The sequence below is a fragment of the Trachymyrmex cornetzi genome, unplaced genomic scaffold (genome assembly GCF_001594075.2).
Source record: "Trachymyrmex cornetzi isolate Tcor2-1 unplaced genomic scaffold, Tcor1.1 scaffold579, whole genome shotgun sequence".
Taxonomy (NCBI): domain Eukaryota; kingdom Metazoa; phylum Arthropoda; class Insecta; order Hymenoptera; family Formicidae; genus Trachymyrmex; species Trachymyrmex cornetzi.
The window spans coordinates 1,065,482-1,085,736 of NW_017299892.1; the positions used below are offsets into that span (position 1 = coordinate 1,065,482).

The 20,255-nt window shown below is 36.3% G+C and overlaps 1 protein-coding gene across 3 annotated transcripts in view; it reads left to right on the forward strand.

Moving 5' to 3' along the window:
• The window catches only part of LOC108766360 (retinal guanylyl cyclase 2), a 43,271-nt gene that overhangs the window by 20,599 nt on the left and 2,417 nt on the right, over positions 1–20,255 (forward strand). The window contains exons 3-22 of one of the 3 annotated variants that reach the window (XM_018515610.1): positions 152–507; positions 2,188–2,351; positions 3,925–4,051; positions 5,013–5,165; positions 7,738–8,113; positions 9,407–9,705; positions 10,130–10,235; positions 10,795–10,897; positions 11,979–12,167; positions 12,944–13,024; positions 13,110–13,286; positions 13,644–13,803; positions 14,278–14,427; positions 15,337–15,508; positions 15,939–16,079; positions 16,324–16,516; positions 16,804–16,975; positions 17,440–17,710; positions 18,864–18,875; positions 19,781–20,255. The exon at positions 19,781–20,255 is cut by the window's right edge and continues 109 nt beyond it. In XM_018515610.1, coding sequence (XP_018371112.1) covers positions 237–507; positions 2,188–2,351; positions 3,925–4,051; positions 5,013–5,165; positions 7,738–8,113; positions 9,407–9,705; positions 10,130–10,235; positions 10,795–10,897; positions 11,979–12,167; positions 12,944–13,024; positions 13,110–13,286; positions 13,644–13,803; positions 14,278–14,427; positions 15,337–15,508; positions 15,939–16,079; positions 16,324–16,516; positions 16,804–16,975; positions 17,440–17,710; positions 18,864–18,875; positions 19,781–20,255 — 3,792 coding nt within the window. In that variant the 5' untranslated portion in view covers positions 152–236. Of the gene's footprint in view, positions 1–151; positions 508–2,187; positions 2,352–3,924; positions 4,052–5,012; positions 5,166–7,737; positions 8,114–9,406; positions 9,706–10,129; positions 10,236–10,794; positions 10,898–11,978; positions 12,168–12,943; positions 13,025–13,109; positions 13,287–13,643; positions 13,804–14,277; positions 14,428–15,336; positions 15,509–15,938; positions 16,080–16,323; positions 16,517–16,803; positions 16,976–17,439; positions 17,711–18,819; positions 18,876–19,780 lie in introns of all 3 variants that reach the window. The other 2 variants (XM_018515611.1, XM_018515612.1) reach the window with 2 other exon arrangements.

Sequence of the window (20,255 nt, forward strand, 5' to 3'; positions counted from 1 at the left end):
TTATGTGTATTATGTATATATATGCATTGAACTTAACGCCATGATGAAACAACTTTGACAGGACACTCTGAGCCCCGAATGCAAAAGAGTCAGTCTTGTTATGTACACAGTCTAAATAACTCAGCGACATCCACATTTACGTATTCCGCAGGCGAGGGTGAATCGGCAGAACAGGGTGTTCTCTCGCCGTTCCCCTTGGTGGCAGTGACATCGTGGTCGGCAGGGTCCAGGGGCCCATGGCCGGGAATTGTTTTCGCCGGTTCTGGTGGTGGCTCCCGATCGCGGTCCTATCCGGGTGCTTCTTCCCCCCCGCAATCGAAGCTGGTATTTCGTGCACGTCCACCTATCCCGCGGAGACATTGCGCGACGAGCGGTCCGACGCGGACGTAATAATCTTCCTGGGCGAGAGATGCGACGGGGAGATCAACATCACCGAGATACAGGATCACTTGGAGCACGCGCCCGATTTAACCAGCGAGCTCTCGATCAGCGTGCTGCCGAGATCTCGTGAGTATACCACTTACGTTCGATTTTATCCGATGATATTATTTATTCAATAACGATACGATGTTACGGAAAAGCCGTGCGAGTGCTGCAAATTTTATACGTCGTACCTAGTTGGAAAATTACAGTTTGGATATTTCATGTAATTACAGTGAGAGAAGTGCAATTACAATGAGAGAAAAAAAATGGTTGGAATAACCATAATTTAACTATAATTTATAGTCATTTTGTGGGACAACTATAATTGTTTTGACCATATATATGAATTATAATAACCCGAATACTGAATTATGATTATAACGACCATAATATGTATGTATTCATTTAACTAATTGTATGGTTATCTTACACACAAATCATATTTGCAAATAGTCAATTATAAAAAATAAAATGTATACATATAAGATTATTGTTACTAACATTATAGCAATAATAACTATATAAAAATGATGCTCCTGACTATAATTATTTTACCATGCAATTATAGTCACAAATACTATACTTTTATACTTTTCTCTTAGTATAGAACATAATCCAAAACGTGTAAAAGAACATTGAAAATTTTATACAAATAGCTGACAATATTTAACGATGTGATAATTAATTATACAGGAAAATTCATATACGGAAGACAATGAAGCCTAAGACATACCGCACAGCACGTAGGATCGTAATTTTGAATACATTAATTAATTTAAGGGTTATTTCTCTCACCCGAGTAATTAATTACACTCACCTATATGTTTACTGCATGCCAGAGTCGCAACATTAAATTTTAGCGTTTATGCCTTCCTCACCGAGAGTAATGGTATTACGCATATATTCATATAATATATAGAGTGTAATATAATGATTCGCACGGCTCTGTTACGTGTTATCAAGCCAACCCTAAATTTACACATGCATGAATCACATGATATGCAATAATCCAATTACGCATTCAAATCGAAACTCGGTCAGTTATGCGTTTGGCATAAGTGCTGGGTTGATGAAACGCAAAGAGCCTAGCTTTCGAGTGACGTTTGTCCATTTGTGAATGGTACGTGTCTCGCGAAGCTTAACGAAACTGGAGTACGCGACAACGCGACTGGAATATAATGCGATTTGCGTGGCACGAAGTTGGTACGTCGAGCTCGTAGAATAGCTCAGACGATTCCCAGGCGTCGCAAACCCGATCTTCCTGCGAGAGTGGCCGCGAGAGATCCGCATTCAGAAAGTGCCTCTAATAGCATCTCCGTCGTATTGTCTGAACCGTTGTATCTTACACAATCGCCAACGGCCGCATATATACGCGTACGTATCTCGTACAGAGAGGTATACATACTCCCGTCTAAACAGAATCGTGTTTCAATGCGACGAGCCAAACACCGGGTTCGATGTTGTGTTGAGTATCGTACTGTATACCGAATGTAACGAGGAAGTACGAGAGCGGTGGTTGTCTCATTATTATCCCAGATGAAAGAGGATAGCGAGCTTATTGAAATCGATAGCTGACCCACGAACCTATTGAAAATTGCACCATTAAATCAATGTACGTCACACCCTCTTTCGCTCTGTAATGCGTCTCTCTTACGTGTTGCTGGTAACAAGTTTTCGCGGTAGAAGATCGCCTGGCCCGGTTCCAAATTCTTTGATTGTCGTCCGCCCACCAAGAATTAAATGGCATGATTAATGAACTTTTAGTGACGTGTGAGACGGAAACTGGAGGCCTCGGCGCGCTGATGCACGCTCTCGGCGAGAGCAACACGAAGGCGGTGATAGCCGCGCTCGACAGCTCGATCTGCGAGGTCGCCGCCAAACTCGCGCATCTTGGGAATAAACTACTGTTAACTTGGACTTGTCCGCTGGTGAGTGTTATCGCATTTACTTACAGACGGTTTTCGTATAGCTTATACAGTTATCAGAACCGTTGAACGGCAATTAAGATACCGTATATTTTTAGGGAACAATTAATCTTTCGAAAATATTTGATATAAAACAAAACTGTATATTAGATTTTTTTCTGGAAAAACAACTGCAGAGAGAGAAAAGATGTAAAATTTTTAATTGCGTTATAATATAGCGTCCTCGTGTATATTTAACTGTTATTGACTTTGTATCAATTTTTGAACTGATTTTTCAATTGATTTGTTCAAAAAAGCTGTTGTCTATGGGTATTTTGACCTTTTATTATTCTATATAATAAAATGTTAAAATAGACCGTTTTCAAAATTTAAATGGTTTATTTAATTGTCCTGTCCAAGTGATATTTGTGATCCATATTTCGTTTTGTATTTAAATTAAATCAATATAAATTATTTTATATACAGATTACAACATATGTTTTTCGGAATATTAGAATGTCACTTTGACTGGGTGTTATTATTATTATTTAAAAAAATTAAATCACACCCTATGAAATAATAAAATAATCAAAATTCAGTCACGAGGCGACCGACGAAAGGAAATATCAAATATCTACAAATGTTGCGATGTTTATTGCAGGGCGCGTTTGTAGCAAACCGTAAAATATGACGCGACATTATTTAGCGGCGTTGTATTTTTTTCCCGACAAGCAAAAGTTAAAATAATGAAACTGCGTGTGCTCGTAAATTATTACATACACCGTAATATCCGGACTAAAATTGGAAAGGCCGTAAATTTTGTCTTGGTCTCTGTGCAATTGATTCTGCTGGAAGAGCCAATTTTAATACCGACTTGTGAGCTTCATTTGAATTGGACCTGATAAATGGTTATTTCCTGTTATTTAGTTTTCTAATTGGTGCACGCTCAATTATAGACATTTCCGATGCAAGCGACAAACTTGCAGTGTATCTCCTATCGGGTATCTCGACGAGGCAATGATATAGAGCTTCGTCAAATTTCCCTCTTTTAATTCACCATGAACTTTGTCATCGGTAAAGCACATTTGCTTGAGCAAAATAAATCGTCACCCCACGAAAAACTTTCTTTATATGCTCTTAGATATTTCATACGTTTCCCAAGGCGACAGTTAAATTATGTCATCGTTTCAGCAAATATACTTTCGGATATTCCTTGACTCGTCTGAAAAGACAACTGAACTTCGCAATACCGTTATATTTGTTTAACCTTTATTTATCCTTTTCTGGAATCAAAAAAAGCAAAATAGAAATTGTTTTAAAATGTTATTATTGTACAGTACGTCTGTAAGGAATATTTTGAATTTTATTTTACTATGAGAAACACAAACAAATATACGCATATGTGTTATTGCTTTTGAAGAGATGTATACGTTAGAATAAATATTCTGAAAATTTTTACAAATATTTCTCTATAAAACAATTTTGTTCGTGATATTGATTTTAAATATAATAGATACGCCGTAGACAGAAAATGAAACGTCTCAGTATCATCTCGTTAAAATTTGAGATCATGAATATTTATCGACTTGTGTTCCAGAGAGATTTAAAGGAAAAGGATCTATCTTCGATCATTAGGCTTTCTCCATCATTACCGTCAATGGCAAATGCCGTAGCGGAAATATTTCTACACTTGCAGTGGAAGAGTGCGGCTGTTATCAGTATAGGTAAGTCCTCGAATACATACATATAATTGCTTTAAATTTTATTATGCAAATAATGTTAGCGATAAAAAAAATATTATTTCAATTTTTATTTGATTTTAATTTTTTATTTTCTATTTAATACATATTTTTTCACACTATCCATTTAATTTAAATTATTTCAAAACTGAAGTATTATAAAAAAATAATAGAAAAGTATGAAGATACATTTGTTTGTTACTGTTAAATTCTTTGATGTTTGGCATTTTGATTAAAAATAAATTTATCATAAAATATTTTATTTTTGTGCGATATTTTTCACTTAGATATGTAGTAGATAAATAAAAACATGATAACATAATATAAGTAGAATGATATCAAAAGATTAAGAATATAATTTATAAAAATATATTTTTAATAGAGATTGCGTATGACAAGCTATACTTAAAGCTCTTGATTTATCAACGCAGTCCACATTAATCATCCTTGTTCGAAACATGACAGCAATTCTCTTTCCGCTTTTCTCTCATTAAAAAGTTCCTTGAAATTTAACCTAAATATAGCTCGCATTTTCAACAAAAATGTACTTCGTAATAGTTAATTAAAATTTGCAGTCCCCTTATTAATTCACGACTTAGCTTGGGAATTACGTAACGTATTTTGCAAGCCGTCTCCATCAAACGATGCGAGAGAATAAATGTGCGACGTAAAAAAGCTCATTTATTCCAACGTGCGCTGCATCAAAAAAATTACGTATGGCTCTTCAACCCTGGCGTCACAGCCCAATCTGACTCGGTGGAGCTACGGATTAAATTGCAAATACGAACAATATGAAAGGGTCCGGAATGATAACGACGATAACACTCAGTGACAGACTGAATCATGCTGACTGCCTGACTGTCCATTAAAACGCGATTGCTGCGCGATGCGATGCGCGAGTTGAATTTTAATGTACGTAGACAGAGAGATACGATTAATACCACAGATCGCGAACCGTGGTCCAGCCTGGATCGTGCCATAATCAACGCATTCCGACGGATCGGTGTCGTCCTGCGGTATCATCTGATTCTACCCCATCGCGCAACCCTCGAGCAGATCCGCAGAATTCTAAGGTCCGTGCACAGTGTCTCCCGTCGTGGTAAGTAACGCACCCTTAATCCCATTATACGGAAACTCGTGGGCATTACTCGGCACTTACAGCTCTGAGGGTTCTCTCTCTCCCTCTCCCCCCCCTCTCTCTCTCTCTCTCTCTCTCTCTCTCTCTCTCCCTCCCCCGCTCTCTCTTTCTCTTTCTCTGCTAAAGTAACTACCGAAACTATTGGATTGAGGATTAAATGGCGCAAGCTGACGCACCTTCGTTCTGAATGGTGACCGACACGACGTGTACACGCGTTCCTCTCATCCTTTCCTTCTGTTTCCTTCTGAGCCCTTCGTGATCGAGAACATTTATGCAGTTTGCTCCACGACTCGTACGACGCAATTTGATGACGATGCCATCAGCTCCGAACTATTCCAAATGGTGTTCGCGACTTAATCCTTTAATTACGTTCCTTTGTCGCTAAATAATGTAAATTTACATAGGGTGCCTCGGAACCTTCCACTTTTACTCGATTTAATCTGATTCAAAGTTGATTTATATTCTTCGTTAATACGTACCAAAGATACGAAAGGTCTTTTATTAAGCAGTGATCTTTTAGCTTTTGCAAGAAAATGTCAAAATTTTATCATTTTCCGAGATACGAGTAACGTTGAAAAAGAGGGAATCCATCATTAAAATAAACATGCAGATTTATTGCATTTCTGCAAAGTAAATTAGTTTAAAAATTAATATCGCTCATAAAACCAAGTAAAATAACATAAAAATTAAAAGTAAAATAAGCTAAATAGATACAGCGTGGCAGTATAGACAGGTGCAAGTTATTGCTGTTTATTTGCCCTTTGAGAATTGGATCTAAATGAAAATCTATTTCTGAATCTCTTTATAAATCTTTTATTCTGCACTTTTCGTAGGGATGAAGACAGCTCAGTAAACGAAATTCCCAGAGTAAAAATAACAGACAAGAAAATTGTTCCCGCATGTATGCGGTATGTGTTTATAGAGGGTCGTGAAGTTAACAACGTCTTTCTAAATGTTTCCTCCGTACATAAAAGACGTAGCGAGACTTATACCCGACCGCTGAGCCAAGCTTATCGACAATAAAACCCACCTGCAACCAATCTACAGGTCTCCACACTGTAACGTGTACGAAAAAAGAAGAACATTGTGTGCCATCCGAAAATCATTACGCGAAATGAAATTTTGTCGCAGATTGTAATTTTTTACATTACGTGATTGCTACGTAATCACGCGTTTCAACATCTCCGCAACTTATAATTAGTTAATGACAATTTACGACGCTTGGCGATTACTTGCGAATGCAAATGAATCGAGTAATAGCGCGACGTGACTTATTCAGGAGCAAGCCGAAGCAAACGTACATCTCCATATGAGATATGTAGTTAAAGCTCGTTTTAATTAATTTCAATTTCATGAATGAACGGTTTGCTTTGCGTTTCACTGAAATAAACACGATATATCGCGAGTCTGGGGAAGATATAATTATTATCACATCGTCAATGTAAATATAAAGGGCACGAAATCGCGGAATGGCATTTCTTATATACGAGAGGATCTTGCCCGTTCATTTATTGTACCAAGAATTTGTTTCGACATTGCAATATACATATCAGAGTTATGATTATATTTCGTGAAAGGCAATGTTTCTTTATCGCTCTTTCTTCCTACAGCTAATTAATATTAATTAATCTTATATAGTGCTTCATCTTCAATATTCTCTATAACATTTTAATTAAAATCTTCAGTTTTAATGTATCTCTGAAAGGGTTATAGAGATATACAGCTGTTTAATCTCCACTCTATTGGTCATCTCTTGGCCATCAGCTTTAATATATCAATTTCTATGATTTACCCTTCTCTTCACTGTGCCCTTTCCCTCTGTTCGTCCTTTTTTCCATCTGTACATACGTATTAGAGTAAAGAGTATGTTGAACGTAAAGGCAAATATATGATTTTACTAAATCTGTGATAAAAAAGATGGATTTTACTATTTCCTCGTTTCTCGTATTGATTAAATATATATTTTGATTTTTAATATTCTTTTTATTAAAAAACTAATAACTTGTCGGAAATATTTGGAATTTTTATCGAATATTTATTCAATTAGATATATGTACTAAACGGGTCGTTTTAGTGATCATGTTTAAAATATATGGCAGTTACCACATTACTGAATCTAATCCCTTAATGCTAAGACTAAGCATATAGAACTTACTAATAAATTAAGGTTGATTTATTAATGAGACCAAAATACTGTAATAGATCCTGAATATAATTCCCCAAATAATGTTACAGTATCACTGTAATTTTTCATATATTAATATTTACGAAGGTTTTAACTCTTATAAAAGGATTAGAAAGAGATATATTTTTTATCTTTTCCTTTTTATCCATGATTATTGAATTAATAAATAATTGCAAGTAATAATACTAAATAACAAATAATTCCATTACGATTGGAAATTGCCTGTCCAAACTCTCTTTCGTTTAGACTTTTTATTTGTTTACCTCCAAGGGTATTTCATATTCCTCTTTACATACGTCATGCAAGTCCAGGCACGCAAACTAGCTTGATCCCTTTTTTTTGTACCAGCTACGGTGCTCTGTCTGCCATTGCTCGATGAGATGACGAGTCGCGTTCTGATCGAATTGAACGTCGCGTGGCAAACGCACATTCAGAATTCCGTCATCCTGATGGTCCACACGGAGGATATCGACCTCTTTCTACCGAGAGACGACTCGTCGCCCACGTCGCTCTCCACTGATCCATCAACTCTAGTCCACTCAGCGATTATTCAGTCTTCCAATTTTTCTACCTCGAATGTAACTCGCGCTGGCCCGTATGCGACCCCGGAGAGAGACGAGAGAATGCAGAGGGTGCAGCATACCGCACGAAGATTCGCCCCACCAAGGAATCTCAGCAGCACCACGATAGAGAATCTACTTGTGGTTACGCCGCTTGATCAGAGGTAATCAATCATTAACGACGTTAACCAGAGATATTTTATTGATGTGAGTAGTTGCGAGTTTAGGATATTCTGAAGCCGAGGAATAGTACAGCTTCTTCACGGAATATAAAATTAGACTCTTCAAAATATTACATATAGTTTTACTTATAAATAATAAAATCAATTTTAATTTTTCTATTGATTAATTTTGAAAACAATACAAAAGGTCTTATAATATTCATAGCTTTCCTTGTTGGATTCAAATTTGTTTTCATTGCATTATAGGAAATAGTAAATAGTATATCGTTCGTGATGAATAAAATTCTTTCTGCGTCATGAATATGTACCTTTAGAAACCCACGAAATGGATCAACAAGTTAAGACTCAAGTCTTAATTATTATTGATAATCGCAATTAAGTTATCCGCAAATGTCGTAGTTGAGCAAGAGTGTACCAACGGATCATGAATAATTCTGCAGTCATGTTGGCAAATTAATTAACGTCCTTATTAAAATTATGTAATTAATCACTTGTTCTTCAGAACACTTGTAGCTTATTTTCTTAACAAGAAGGGATATAAGTATTAATACTAGAGAAGATTTATAATGGCAAAAATTCCATGTTGCCTGGAAAATCCTTCCAAGATGAAGTTTTATAGATCCTCGGAATATACGCAAAAAATATTGACACACTGTAATGCAACAGCTTTTACCTTTTTAGAGGCACTTATGTATATACTCATAATAATTAAAGATGTATAACTTTGGTCAATAATAATTCAGTTGTTTCATCATATGAAACGTTTTACTATGTTACGGTAAATTAATGTTAATATATTCAAAAAATACGATTGCAAAATATGATGAAACAACTGAAATATTTACTAAAATACTCAAGCATTATTCGTTTCCTTTTAGTTTGAAAATATTTACAATTTATTTAAAGTGTCATATTTTTACATACAATTAGAGCACTTATTGTTTAACACAAACTTAATATAGATAGAACTCGAGTGGTAATATACATAGATTATCTAGAAATCATCTGAGGAATCGACCTTAATTGAAAGATCTCCCTTGTTGGATCGAGGCATTAGGGCCGTAATTACGAAATTCCTTCCGAACATGACGATCCTGAATTATAATACAAATCACGTCTGACGAATAATCGAGCCGAGTTAATTGTAGGCGTCGATCCGTGTAATTCGCTCCATGATTAACTTATGGGAACAGCCTGCGGTGTTCTGGGCGCGGCGGAGCGTCGCGACGCCACGTCGCCTTCTCAAGAGACGCTTTCTCTCGGTTTCTTATGCAGGTACGACGTGAAGAAAGTCCTCAACGGCACGCAAGATTACGCGACGCTGGCGTTGTTCGATCGACTGAACGAATCACTGACCGTGTTAACACGCGATAACAGCAGTCTTGACAGCCACAATAACAAGATGTACACGTATGCCCTGATGAATTGGCGCGACGCCGGCTGGGAGCCAATCCTTGCGGTAGTCGAACGGCATCAGCAATTGCTGGTCCAGCAGCTGACACCAAGCGCGGTAGCATTTCTCAACATCGAGGGGCCCGAACCGCCGTCTTGCGACGTCGACGGCGATTGCCCGAGTAAGTTCACAGGAAATGCAATAATAAATGAATTCGCGTCTGTCTTTTTACGTGACAATTTTATCATATAATTAATATGACACCGAGGACAATATTTCAAATGGAAAATCGCGGTGTAAACCAGTCTCTCTGTGGATGATGTTACAATTAATAATGCAATGTATATGTCATGGAAGCGACATTAAAGGAAAGAAAATATTTATTGAGTTTTTTATAATGCACGATGCTGGTGCAACTGAGTTGCGATACGATCGGGGAAGGTACTGTCAAAAATAGGATGGGGTAATTGCGTTATAGGGAAAAGCTAAGGAAGGGTCCTCCCTTTGTACCTTTCTGATTGGGATCGATAGACAGCTCCCTCGATTCCGAAAATATCGCCCGATAACCCTTAATGAGGTAATGCTGTGCATTAATTATTTAACAGATGGCTTGGCCGACATGTCTTCTTTCCGTACCACACATATCGTAGCTATTATTCTGGGGTCGCTGCTGTTCACCTTTGTCGCCATCGCCGTCGCGATTATAATCCGGTGAGCGATCACTTTATCACGTTATACATCACATCGTTTACAGTTCGTAGCCAAACCGTAGAAAATGCGTCAACGCTCCCATTGCCCCTAATCACCAGAAATAATTCTTTATTTCTGATGCGTAAATGTATAATTTTAGAATTAATGGCAGTTTTTCAAGAGTATATCCTGAGTTTTGATTTAAATTGATTAGCGTTTTTGTAATTTTTATTAAATAATTAGAAAACAGACAGGTTACGATCAATCTTCTCGCTCTATCAAATTTTATCTTCAATTTTACTAAAATACTTTAATACTAAAGTACTTTAATAAATGTAAGCAAAAGATATATTACTAAATATATTAATTGTAAGATATTTAAATCTGTATTATTTAATAGAGATTTAAATTATCTATCGCTACAGAATTTCAATATACAAAATAGAGAGCATTCGATAAAAATATTCCTGAAATTTTCAACGATTTTCCAAGCATTTATATACATACATACTTAAATAAAATTTTTAGATCCTTGTAATTCTTAAAATTTAATACTGGATACGTTAAAAATTTATTGTAGGAAGCGACTGCTTAAGAAAAGAATGTCCAAAGGTCCGTACAAAATCATTCTAACGACGTCGGACTTCGTTTTTCCTCAAGTGCCTCCAGTAGATTCCAGAACGGTGAGTGGAATTTTATTCACGACATGACAGGAGATTTTAATCCTTTCCTTTCAGTGCCGCCAAAAGGATTAAAGAATCCTCGCGTAGAGTTACTGAAGTTATTAATGAAGTTCCTTGGTTGCTTCTTTTATCAATGTCTTTGATCGTTCCTATGTGAAATATTCCGCAAATGGCGTGAAAGATATTAATATCTGTTACTAAACTTATCGATAAGTTTACGTTGTTATAAAAATTCTGTAGTGTTTACCTATTATATTCTGTGGTGTTTACTTATTATACGTCTAAACAAAATCATAATCCGATGTCCTACATATACGGTAAAAACAATTTTTCACTGTCGTTGAAATGGTGAAGTCGTGTTAGCACTACGGACTAACTTTACTTTGCGGGAGAAATTCTTCTTAATATGACGCAACAGAACGTTCCATACGAGAAGGCTTGCTACGGTCTTGATAGGATATATATTTTATCCGAAAGAATGGTCGCTATATGAGCTCCTAAATTATTTGTCTCACGTAGTAGAAATAGCTGATAAAAATGCTAAATGTCACACCGTGATACTAGTTCACACGACTTAATTGAACCGCTGAGCGGACTTTAAGCACCTCTATACACTAGTACATTAAACGTTATGAATACTCGTCGTAATCTTCACTTTAAAAAGTGACGCTTTTTTCTGATTTGGATTCTATTCAACGACTGCATGCTTGACATAAAAGACTAATGTGAATTTCATATTTCTAGAATGTGATTTTTCCTCAAAGAAAGCAATTTATACTCACAAATTACTATAAAAAAATATACATAAAAGAGATATCCGTAAAGCATAAAACAAAAACGATGAGTGTTTTACACAGCATTCCGTATAGCTTATTTAAGCATGTAAAGCATTGTATTACCTAGCTTCGATTTCTCGTTTCCATACTTAGGTACAGCTTTTTTAGTGTCAAGGACTAGGCGGAGTTGAGAGATTTCGGTAAAAACATTTTCTGTAGCTCGAATCTATTACCTTGCATCTTACGTTCAAGTGACTTCCACGATAAGACACACTTTATCGCACACGACTCGTGCGTGTTCTCAGGTAGACGAAGGCATCGAGGCGATGCTGTGCTGCTGGCTGCAGCAGTTGCAGGAGTTTGGCGGGCCGGAAGTCGAGAAACCGGATCTGCTCCAGCTCGGAAGCGTGAACTCGCTGAGGCCATACCTGCAGGCTAGTGGCGGGGACATACCAAGACATACCTTCTTCAAAGATCCTCGCGCTAGATATAACGTGAGTATATGAAACACGATGTGCTATTTAACAATCACGCCCGAATACACTTCGCGCTCACCTCGTCTGTAAAACTCGGAAGCTACGTCTTCGATCATCTTTATCTCGATCTTATCTTGGCTACAGATTTTAATCTCTGTTGAACGAGTTTCCGTATTGATCCAGTTAGGATCTACTAATATAATTTACGAGGAACGCGACGTGCAATGATAGACACGTGGAAATAGTTCACCAATATTTTCTAGTGTCCAACTTTATGTATACGGCCGTTCCTATGTGTATATAAAAAGAGACTAGAGTGAGAATCAGTGCGGGTAAAAAGAAGACTTGGGACGTCCCATATATCTGCTTTCAAGGCATTATCGGTATTCTACATTGTATACCTTCGCCCTTGCAAACAATTTCACCCTTGATCACTTCCGAGAATTTTCTGCTTGACATGATGCACGGTATTATCCGACAGCGCTAAGAATATATTCCGAGACATATATCGATATTCATTTCCACACGTCGTAGACGTCAGTCATACGGTGACGCTGATTAATGCCGTAAGTTTTGGAATATGATCGGAGCGATAAGAACCTTTTGCACCTAATGAAGATTGATAAGACAGTATTAAAACACATTGCTAACAGCTGCGAGCTAATCTTCGATCTAGTTCAATGTCAAACTCTTTTTCTCTGGGTGATATAAGTCAATATGTTACAAGATTTGATGGGTATAATGTTATATATATATTAATGCTCGAGTTAATAATCCGTTTTGATTTCTGATAGGGTGACTTGGTTCAATTGAAGGAGCTGTCCTTTCAAGGTACGTTCGAACTGAAGAGCAAGGCCATGGACGTGCTGGTCACGGTAAAGGCGCACATCCTTTTATTCATTCCTCTGAGTTAGATTCGATCAAGTTTCTCTCCACTTCCGCGTTTCTACTTTTGAGCAGATCCACGGACTGCGACACGAGAACCTCAATCCTCTGATTGGATGCCTTAACGAACCTACGAGACCCTGTCTAGTATCGGAGTACTGCTCGAGGGGCTCCCTGGAGGACGTACTCGTCCAGGATGAGATTAAACTCGACTGGTCCTTCAGATTATCCTTACTTACCGATCTTGTACGGGTAAGTACAATCTGGAACATGATACGTTAAATAGGTATAAGTATCGCCAAGAAGATTCCGAAAAATCAGAAAGATTAGAAGAGATCGAAAAATTTTGTGGGATGCATTTATATACGTCTCGTTGCCATTTTATTATTAATTAATATAATAAGAATAATATAAAAATTAAAATAGAACATTGTGAATGTTTAACATGTGTACAATTGGAAAAATATTAAAATTATTATATAAAATGATCAAAGGTTATAAATTTTTATTTTGATGATAAGTCTGTTAATAATTTCAAGTTTCGAACTTGAAATTAATTCTGTATATACTCCAAAACTATGATAATTTTGGATGGCTTGTTTGCTTCAGGGTATGAAATATCTTCACAGTACTCCAATACGCGTTCACGGCTATCTCACGTCGCGAAATTGTGTGATCGATGCGAGATGGGTCTTAAAAGTTACCGATTACGGTCTGCCTGCATTTTATGAAGCTCAGAATATAGTACCGCCAGTGAAAACAGCTCGAGGTATACTTGCTCTGCTTCGACTTCTATTTTAACTCATTGTAGCTTCTTCAGCGTATATGTAATGTGATTTTTCGTAACATGGAAAATTTTAATTAAAACTTGGATAAACAAGAAAGGTTGTAATATCTCTTACAATTCCTTAAGAATATCATATTATTATAAATTTATCTTTAGATTTACTTTTTGAATTGAATAAACATTGCATTTTGCATTCATCAAGGCGCTATTATTTAAGTGTTTGCACGTTGTTTAGAATTTCGAGATACTGTTTAAGATACTTAAGTTATAAAGTTTCACTAATTAAAAGTTAAACTGCATGCTTTACTAATTGAAGATATTCAGCCGAGAGTCAGGGTTTCGTATTACTTTAGAAGATAGGATTATAGCAGGGGAGTGAAAATAGAATTAGAATAAAATTAACATAAGCGGGTCGCTATTAATTTTGTTAATGATTATCGGCTTACTGTTGGATAGATCTATTATGGACTGCGCCGGAATTGCTTAGGCATCCGAATTTACAGAAAAAGGGAACCCAGCCTGGAGATGTTTACAGTTTCGGAATTATCATGCAAGAAGTCGTTGTTCGCGGAGAACCATTTTGTATGCTCGCCCTATCTCCAGAAGGTAATGTGTGCGCAATTTGTAAATAGATGATCACAGCACCTCACGTACAGTTACTTAAAATAAAAGCTTATTCTAGAAAAGGAAACTGAAAAGTGTTGTCCAGTAAGCTTAAAATTCATTTACGTTCCTTTATCTCATAAAGATATAACTAACGTAATCTCTAAAACTTAGAAATTACGTTAGATATGTCTTTATCTCACTCTTAAAGATTGAAAACTGGGTCACTCTTTTTCAAAACTAGCTTAATTTTCACTCTAGAATGAGCTTCCACTCCAAAGAATTTAGAGAATATATTTAATTCTATACATGCAATTAAAAAATATAACTGTAAAAACAAAATTTTGTTCTTTGTGTTGTGAGCATTTACTGTGCTTAAAGATTAACGAACTTTTGAAGATACATGAAGATCCATTTTTCTTATTATTCCAGACTTGAAATAATAAAATAGACCGAGAAAAATATGCTTATATCTTTCTATCAATTACTTCAATCGTAATAAATTATTGATTTTGAAAGGTCTCAGGATTAATGTAAATTATACTTAATATGATAATTATTTCTCAAACGTCTCATATTACATTTATGCAAATTATATTTATCGAAAAAATAGAATTGTGATAAATGAATGAGAAATGAGTTAAGAATAAGCCAATTCTTGGCACGTATCGTTTTCCGATAAAATGATTAACGGCAAATACATAATTAGAACTCAGATTTTACAATTTACTATAAATTAAATCGGTACTTGCTAATTTATCGATATATTGATTATTCAAGAATTATTTCACAAACGTGAAACTCTTCGAAATCTCGCAACCATGCGGTTGATTATCAGCGATTTGAAATTCTAACGCTTTACAGTCATTACGTTTGAGGATTGAAATGTTAGGTATTTCATCTGTCTCGCAGATATAATCGAGAAAGTAATGAAGCCACCACCCCTGATAAGACCATCGGTCAGTAAAGGCGCTGCACCACCGGAAGCCATAAACATTATGCGACAATGCTGGGCGGAAACCGCTGAAATGAGGCCCGATTTTGATGACGTACATGATCTCTTCAAGAAGCTAAATCATGGGAGGTAAAATCGGTTTCCAACCATACTTCCTTGAGGCACTGTGCCTTGTGCCTTTAGAACGGAAATATTAGATATAACTTTGGCCGAAAGTCAAGGGCTGCTATGTCAAAATCCATTTCTCGCAGATCTAATCACGATTCAATAATACTGAATATAATTTTAGTTTCGATTATAAAGATTTTATTTTTAATAATATTAGTTACAAATTTTTACTTGCGTCAATAAACTAAGTAATAAGTAACTAAATAATTTATTTATTATATTTATAAAAAAGATATATAGAAATAGATATATACGTTTAGAAAAAGGATTTTTATCAATTTCAAAGAAATATCTATTTTTTAGTTGTTGATGTCATGTAACTTCATAAAACAAATCTATTTTGATAGTAATTGAAAAGATGTTGCTATTAGACATCAAGTTTTATTTTCAGAAAGGTAAATTTCGTGGACACGATGTTTCAAATGCTCGAGAAGTACTCGAATAATCTGGAAGAACTTATTCGTGAGCGTACGGAACAACTTGACATGGAGAAGAAAAAGACCGAGCAATTATTAAATAGAATGTTACCTAGGTAAACAACGGAAACATTTAAAATTTTATTATTTCATGAAAATAATATTGTCAGAATTGGTTGAATACAGTTATTGTTGATATTAAATTTTAACAATTCATTTCTCAATTGCTTAAGAATTAGAACTGAAAATTGACGTATTTTTAAAAAATTGATGATTCGTTCAAAAATTTTTTTTAATTGACAAATTGATTTAATTTTAATATTTTTGGAAAAATTAGCGTATTTGGCACGATATTTCTAGTTCGGTCGCCGAAAAACTGAAGCTCGGCATGCCCGTCGACCCTGAAGAGTTTCGCGAAGTCACCATTTATTTCTCGGACATCGTTGGTTTCACGACAATATCTGCGCGTTCGACGCCTTTTCAAGTGGTTGATCTTCTCAATGATCTGTATACTTGTTTCGACGATACGATTAATGCATATACGGTTTACAAGGTAATCGTAATGAAAGAACCATAGCCATATTGTTTTTCGACAAGTTTATATAAATAATTTTTTAATATGAAGATAAAAAAATAACGTAATTATATATGCAAGAGAATACGTTGCACGATGTAAAATGATAAAATATTATGCATAATTTTATCAAGAAAAAATATGTTTTAAATAAAAATGGTACTTGGATGTTGCTTTTCCAAAATTTCAAATTTGTTTGAAGTTAAAAAATTTTTTTTATCAGAAGATTGTTGGATTCCGATATTACAGAATGCATATTCGATTAGGTGGAAACTATCGGGGATGCCTACATGGTTGTAGGCGGTTGCCCAGTAAGAATACCCGATCATGCAACTCAAGTAGCAACCATGGCGCTCGATCTGTTACATCAGAGTGGAAAATTCAAGTTAAAACACCTTCCGGACACTCCGCTTAGATTACGCATTGGTCTTCATACGGGTTAGATAATTAAATAATTTCTACACTTAATTTAAATAATTTCGTAATCGTTTCATAATTGTTAAAAGTAGAATAATCAGAAGATTGAATTTCTATCTTAGATACTTTTACTTTATTTCCATCCCTTCTTTGGCTGTTAAAAAGCTACATACAATTCATTATGATTACAATTAAGGTTTTATTGTTTTAATTGACTAATTAATATTTAATCAATTAACTTTTAATTAAATTTAACTTTGACAATTTTGTGATAGAAACAAGTTTTATATAAATGGTCGATTGAATTTTCTTGCTTGTAGATTTATGTCGTCTCTAAACATTACGCTGATCAAATCAATGCTGAAATAACAAATCCAAATGATATGCATTTTTTTATCACCATTTCTTTTATCGCGAAAACGTTTTTATGTTTTCTCGGTTGAAATATTAAAGAAAGGAATTTACTTTTCCTCCTCTCTCGTTAGGTCCGTGCTGTGCCGGCGTAGTAGGTTTAACAATGCCGCGTTATTGCTTGTTCGGTGACACCGTGAACACCGCCTCGAGGATGGAATCGACCGGGGCGCCGTGGCGTATCCATCTGAGCCAGGCAACAAGGGATCGATTGATGCAGGTTGGTGGATACCACATCGAATACCGCGGGCCCACCGATGTCAAGGGTAAAGGCAAGATGCCGACCTACTGGCTCCTCGGCAAGCAGGGTTTCGACAAGGAGCTCCCCAAGCCGCCACCCCTTAGGTAAGCCATTCCGAAAACATTTTCCGAATTCCCACCTCACCAGCATGTCCTATCCCACTACACGCCTCCTACAAGCTCGGGTCATCTAAAAGTACTTGGAACGTGATTTAACGTTTTACGTCCATCCGGCAGGCTTTATTAAGTTTATTTTATTGCGACAAATCTTTTCCCTTTGTGGGTGTTATCTCTTTCTTTTTATCACGCTCAGAACGTAATGTAGTTCCAAATAAATTCCCGGATACTTTTAGCTTATAAAACGTATCGCGCTAATTATCGTAGAAAAAAGGGTCGAATTTAATCAACAAAGTTAGCGCGTATTCTTTTGATTAAGTGTCAGAGAACACTGAGAAACGCGCTCGAGAGTTTTTAATTATGTAACACAATGAGTTGCGCGTTGTAGGCGGCCCATACTTCGTGTGAGTTAAGATCCTCCCAACAACCGCGCGACTTTTACCTCATATTTTACTACTTATTACTGTTCGACGTACTCGCGAAAGTGATATAACAACAAAGTTTTCTCTCCCGTATATTAACTATTCTTTTATAACACCCGGGGGCAAAAAGTGACCTACTCGGTAACGTGCGTATAAGCATATAAGGTAGAAAAGCCTGGTATTCTGAAAATTAACATTTATGTTATGCAAGATGTTTCCGAACTAATGTGTAACCTTTCAACCGCGAATCTAAGAAAAATAACTCACAAAATTCGAGGAATTTTCAGTTTTATGTCACGTACGATGTAAAGTGTAGAGAAAATTAAATAATTTACTTTTGTTATAGTTTACATACAAGTGATAAAAAAAAAGAAGTTTTATCTGTAATTAATTTCGAATGGACGCGGAAATTTAATTGTTCTCCGGGAAAAAATGATAACATTTTTTCCCAGGTCGATATAAAAATTAAATATAACTGAAATGCATATTTATATAGCAAAATACTATTTAAAATGCATCATAAATTAAATTAATTAAATTTCGTTATTAGTTATTTAATAATGCTTAATAATAATTTGAATGCATAAATAAATTTGATTAAATAAATAAGTTTATTTTCATTTCCTCCCTTCGCGCATTTTCCATACAATTTTATTTGCATCATTTCATTTCCAGATATTTAATGCTTTTATCCGTTGTTATTCTGCTGCCACACTTAGGGAGAACCATGGGTGAGTAGACTTTCATATAAATTATTCAACATCCAGATCCATCATATTATTGCTTCACGCTAGATATATCTTTTTTCATGAGACACTGATATAATGAAACTTTGATATTAATTTTAGCATCATCTACCTAATATCTTCCACCATAATCATTTATTAAATTTTTTGTCACCTTAAAAAATCCAAAATTTTTATAAAACAATTCAACACAAACTTTTATGAGTCAGTTAACAAGCAACGTAAACTAAAATAAGAATGTAAAAACACAGCGCATGAATAAACATACACCAGAGACCATCACCATCAAAACGACATTTACGTCAAAATGTCAATTACTGTAAAAGTTGCTTCTCAGGCCCTTACCAGAAGTTTAATCCTTCATCGCCTAAAGTTAAGTCTGTCCTTCCCATGATATAATCATATCGTTCCTCGGATGTAGCTATAATCACTTTTATAACTTTCCCATTTCTGTCAACTCTCCACAAGCGATACCGGCACTAAAACAGCGCCACGTTCATGAATAAACACTCATACGAAACATCTGGGTCCACCAGCGTCAAAATGCCGTTTGCATCGAAATGTCAATTTACGCGAAAAATTCACAACATCCTGCATTCCAGCATATGAACCGTTCGGGGGAAAATAGCAATATACGGAAGTAACATAAACTTTCGATGTATACCAATTTTCATGCACTAGCACTTCGGGACGACGTGAAATTTGAGTTCTTTTCTCCTATGCAGAATCATAAAAACTGTGATAAAAGTTACATTTTAAATTTATTAAATTTTCGCAAACGTATCTTCTACCTTTTTTCTTCGTTCTTCAAAATATAAGAAATGGCTTACAGTCGCTAATCCGCCCAGCGGTTCACCCATTTCCCTCTGAATTTCCTGAATTTTCTGAAGGCTCGACGAAAATCTCATGCTGGACAGCCACCAGAACGGAGTTGGTACCTTGGCGTGCCCCCAGCTACCGGTAATCCCGTCACAGGACGAGACGCACGAAGAACCGACGAGCCCTGATGAGGTCAAACCCGACCGCCAGGAGTCCGTCAGCAGCGGAGTCACTATTGGCAGTAGTCGAGCTGCGTCTTTCGAGGAGGCCAGCACTAGAAAAGTCGCCGTGTCCGTACACGACGAACGTACGTTGCTGCCGAGCTACTCCTTGAAGTCTACCAACGACTTCATCGAGGTGTTACAGGGTAAGCAGGACACAGTGACGAGGACGAGTGAGGTAGTTCACAGCGGCATGACCAAGAGCACGTCCAGCGACAACCAGGCTTCCCTCGGGGTGTCACCATCGGTGTCTGGTGCTGATCCGCCCGCGGCACTCCTCGGTGCCTCTACCAGCTCACTTACGTCGATCGCCAGCTCGGCGGCG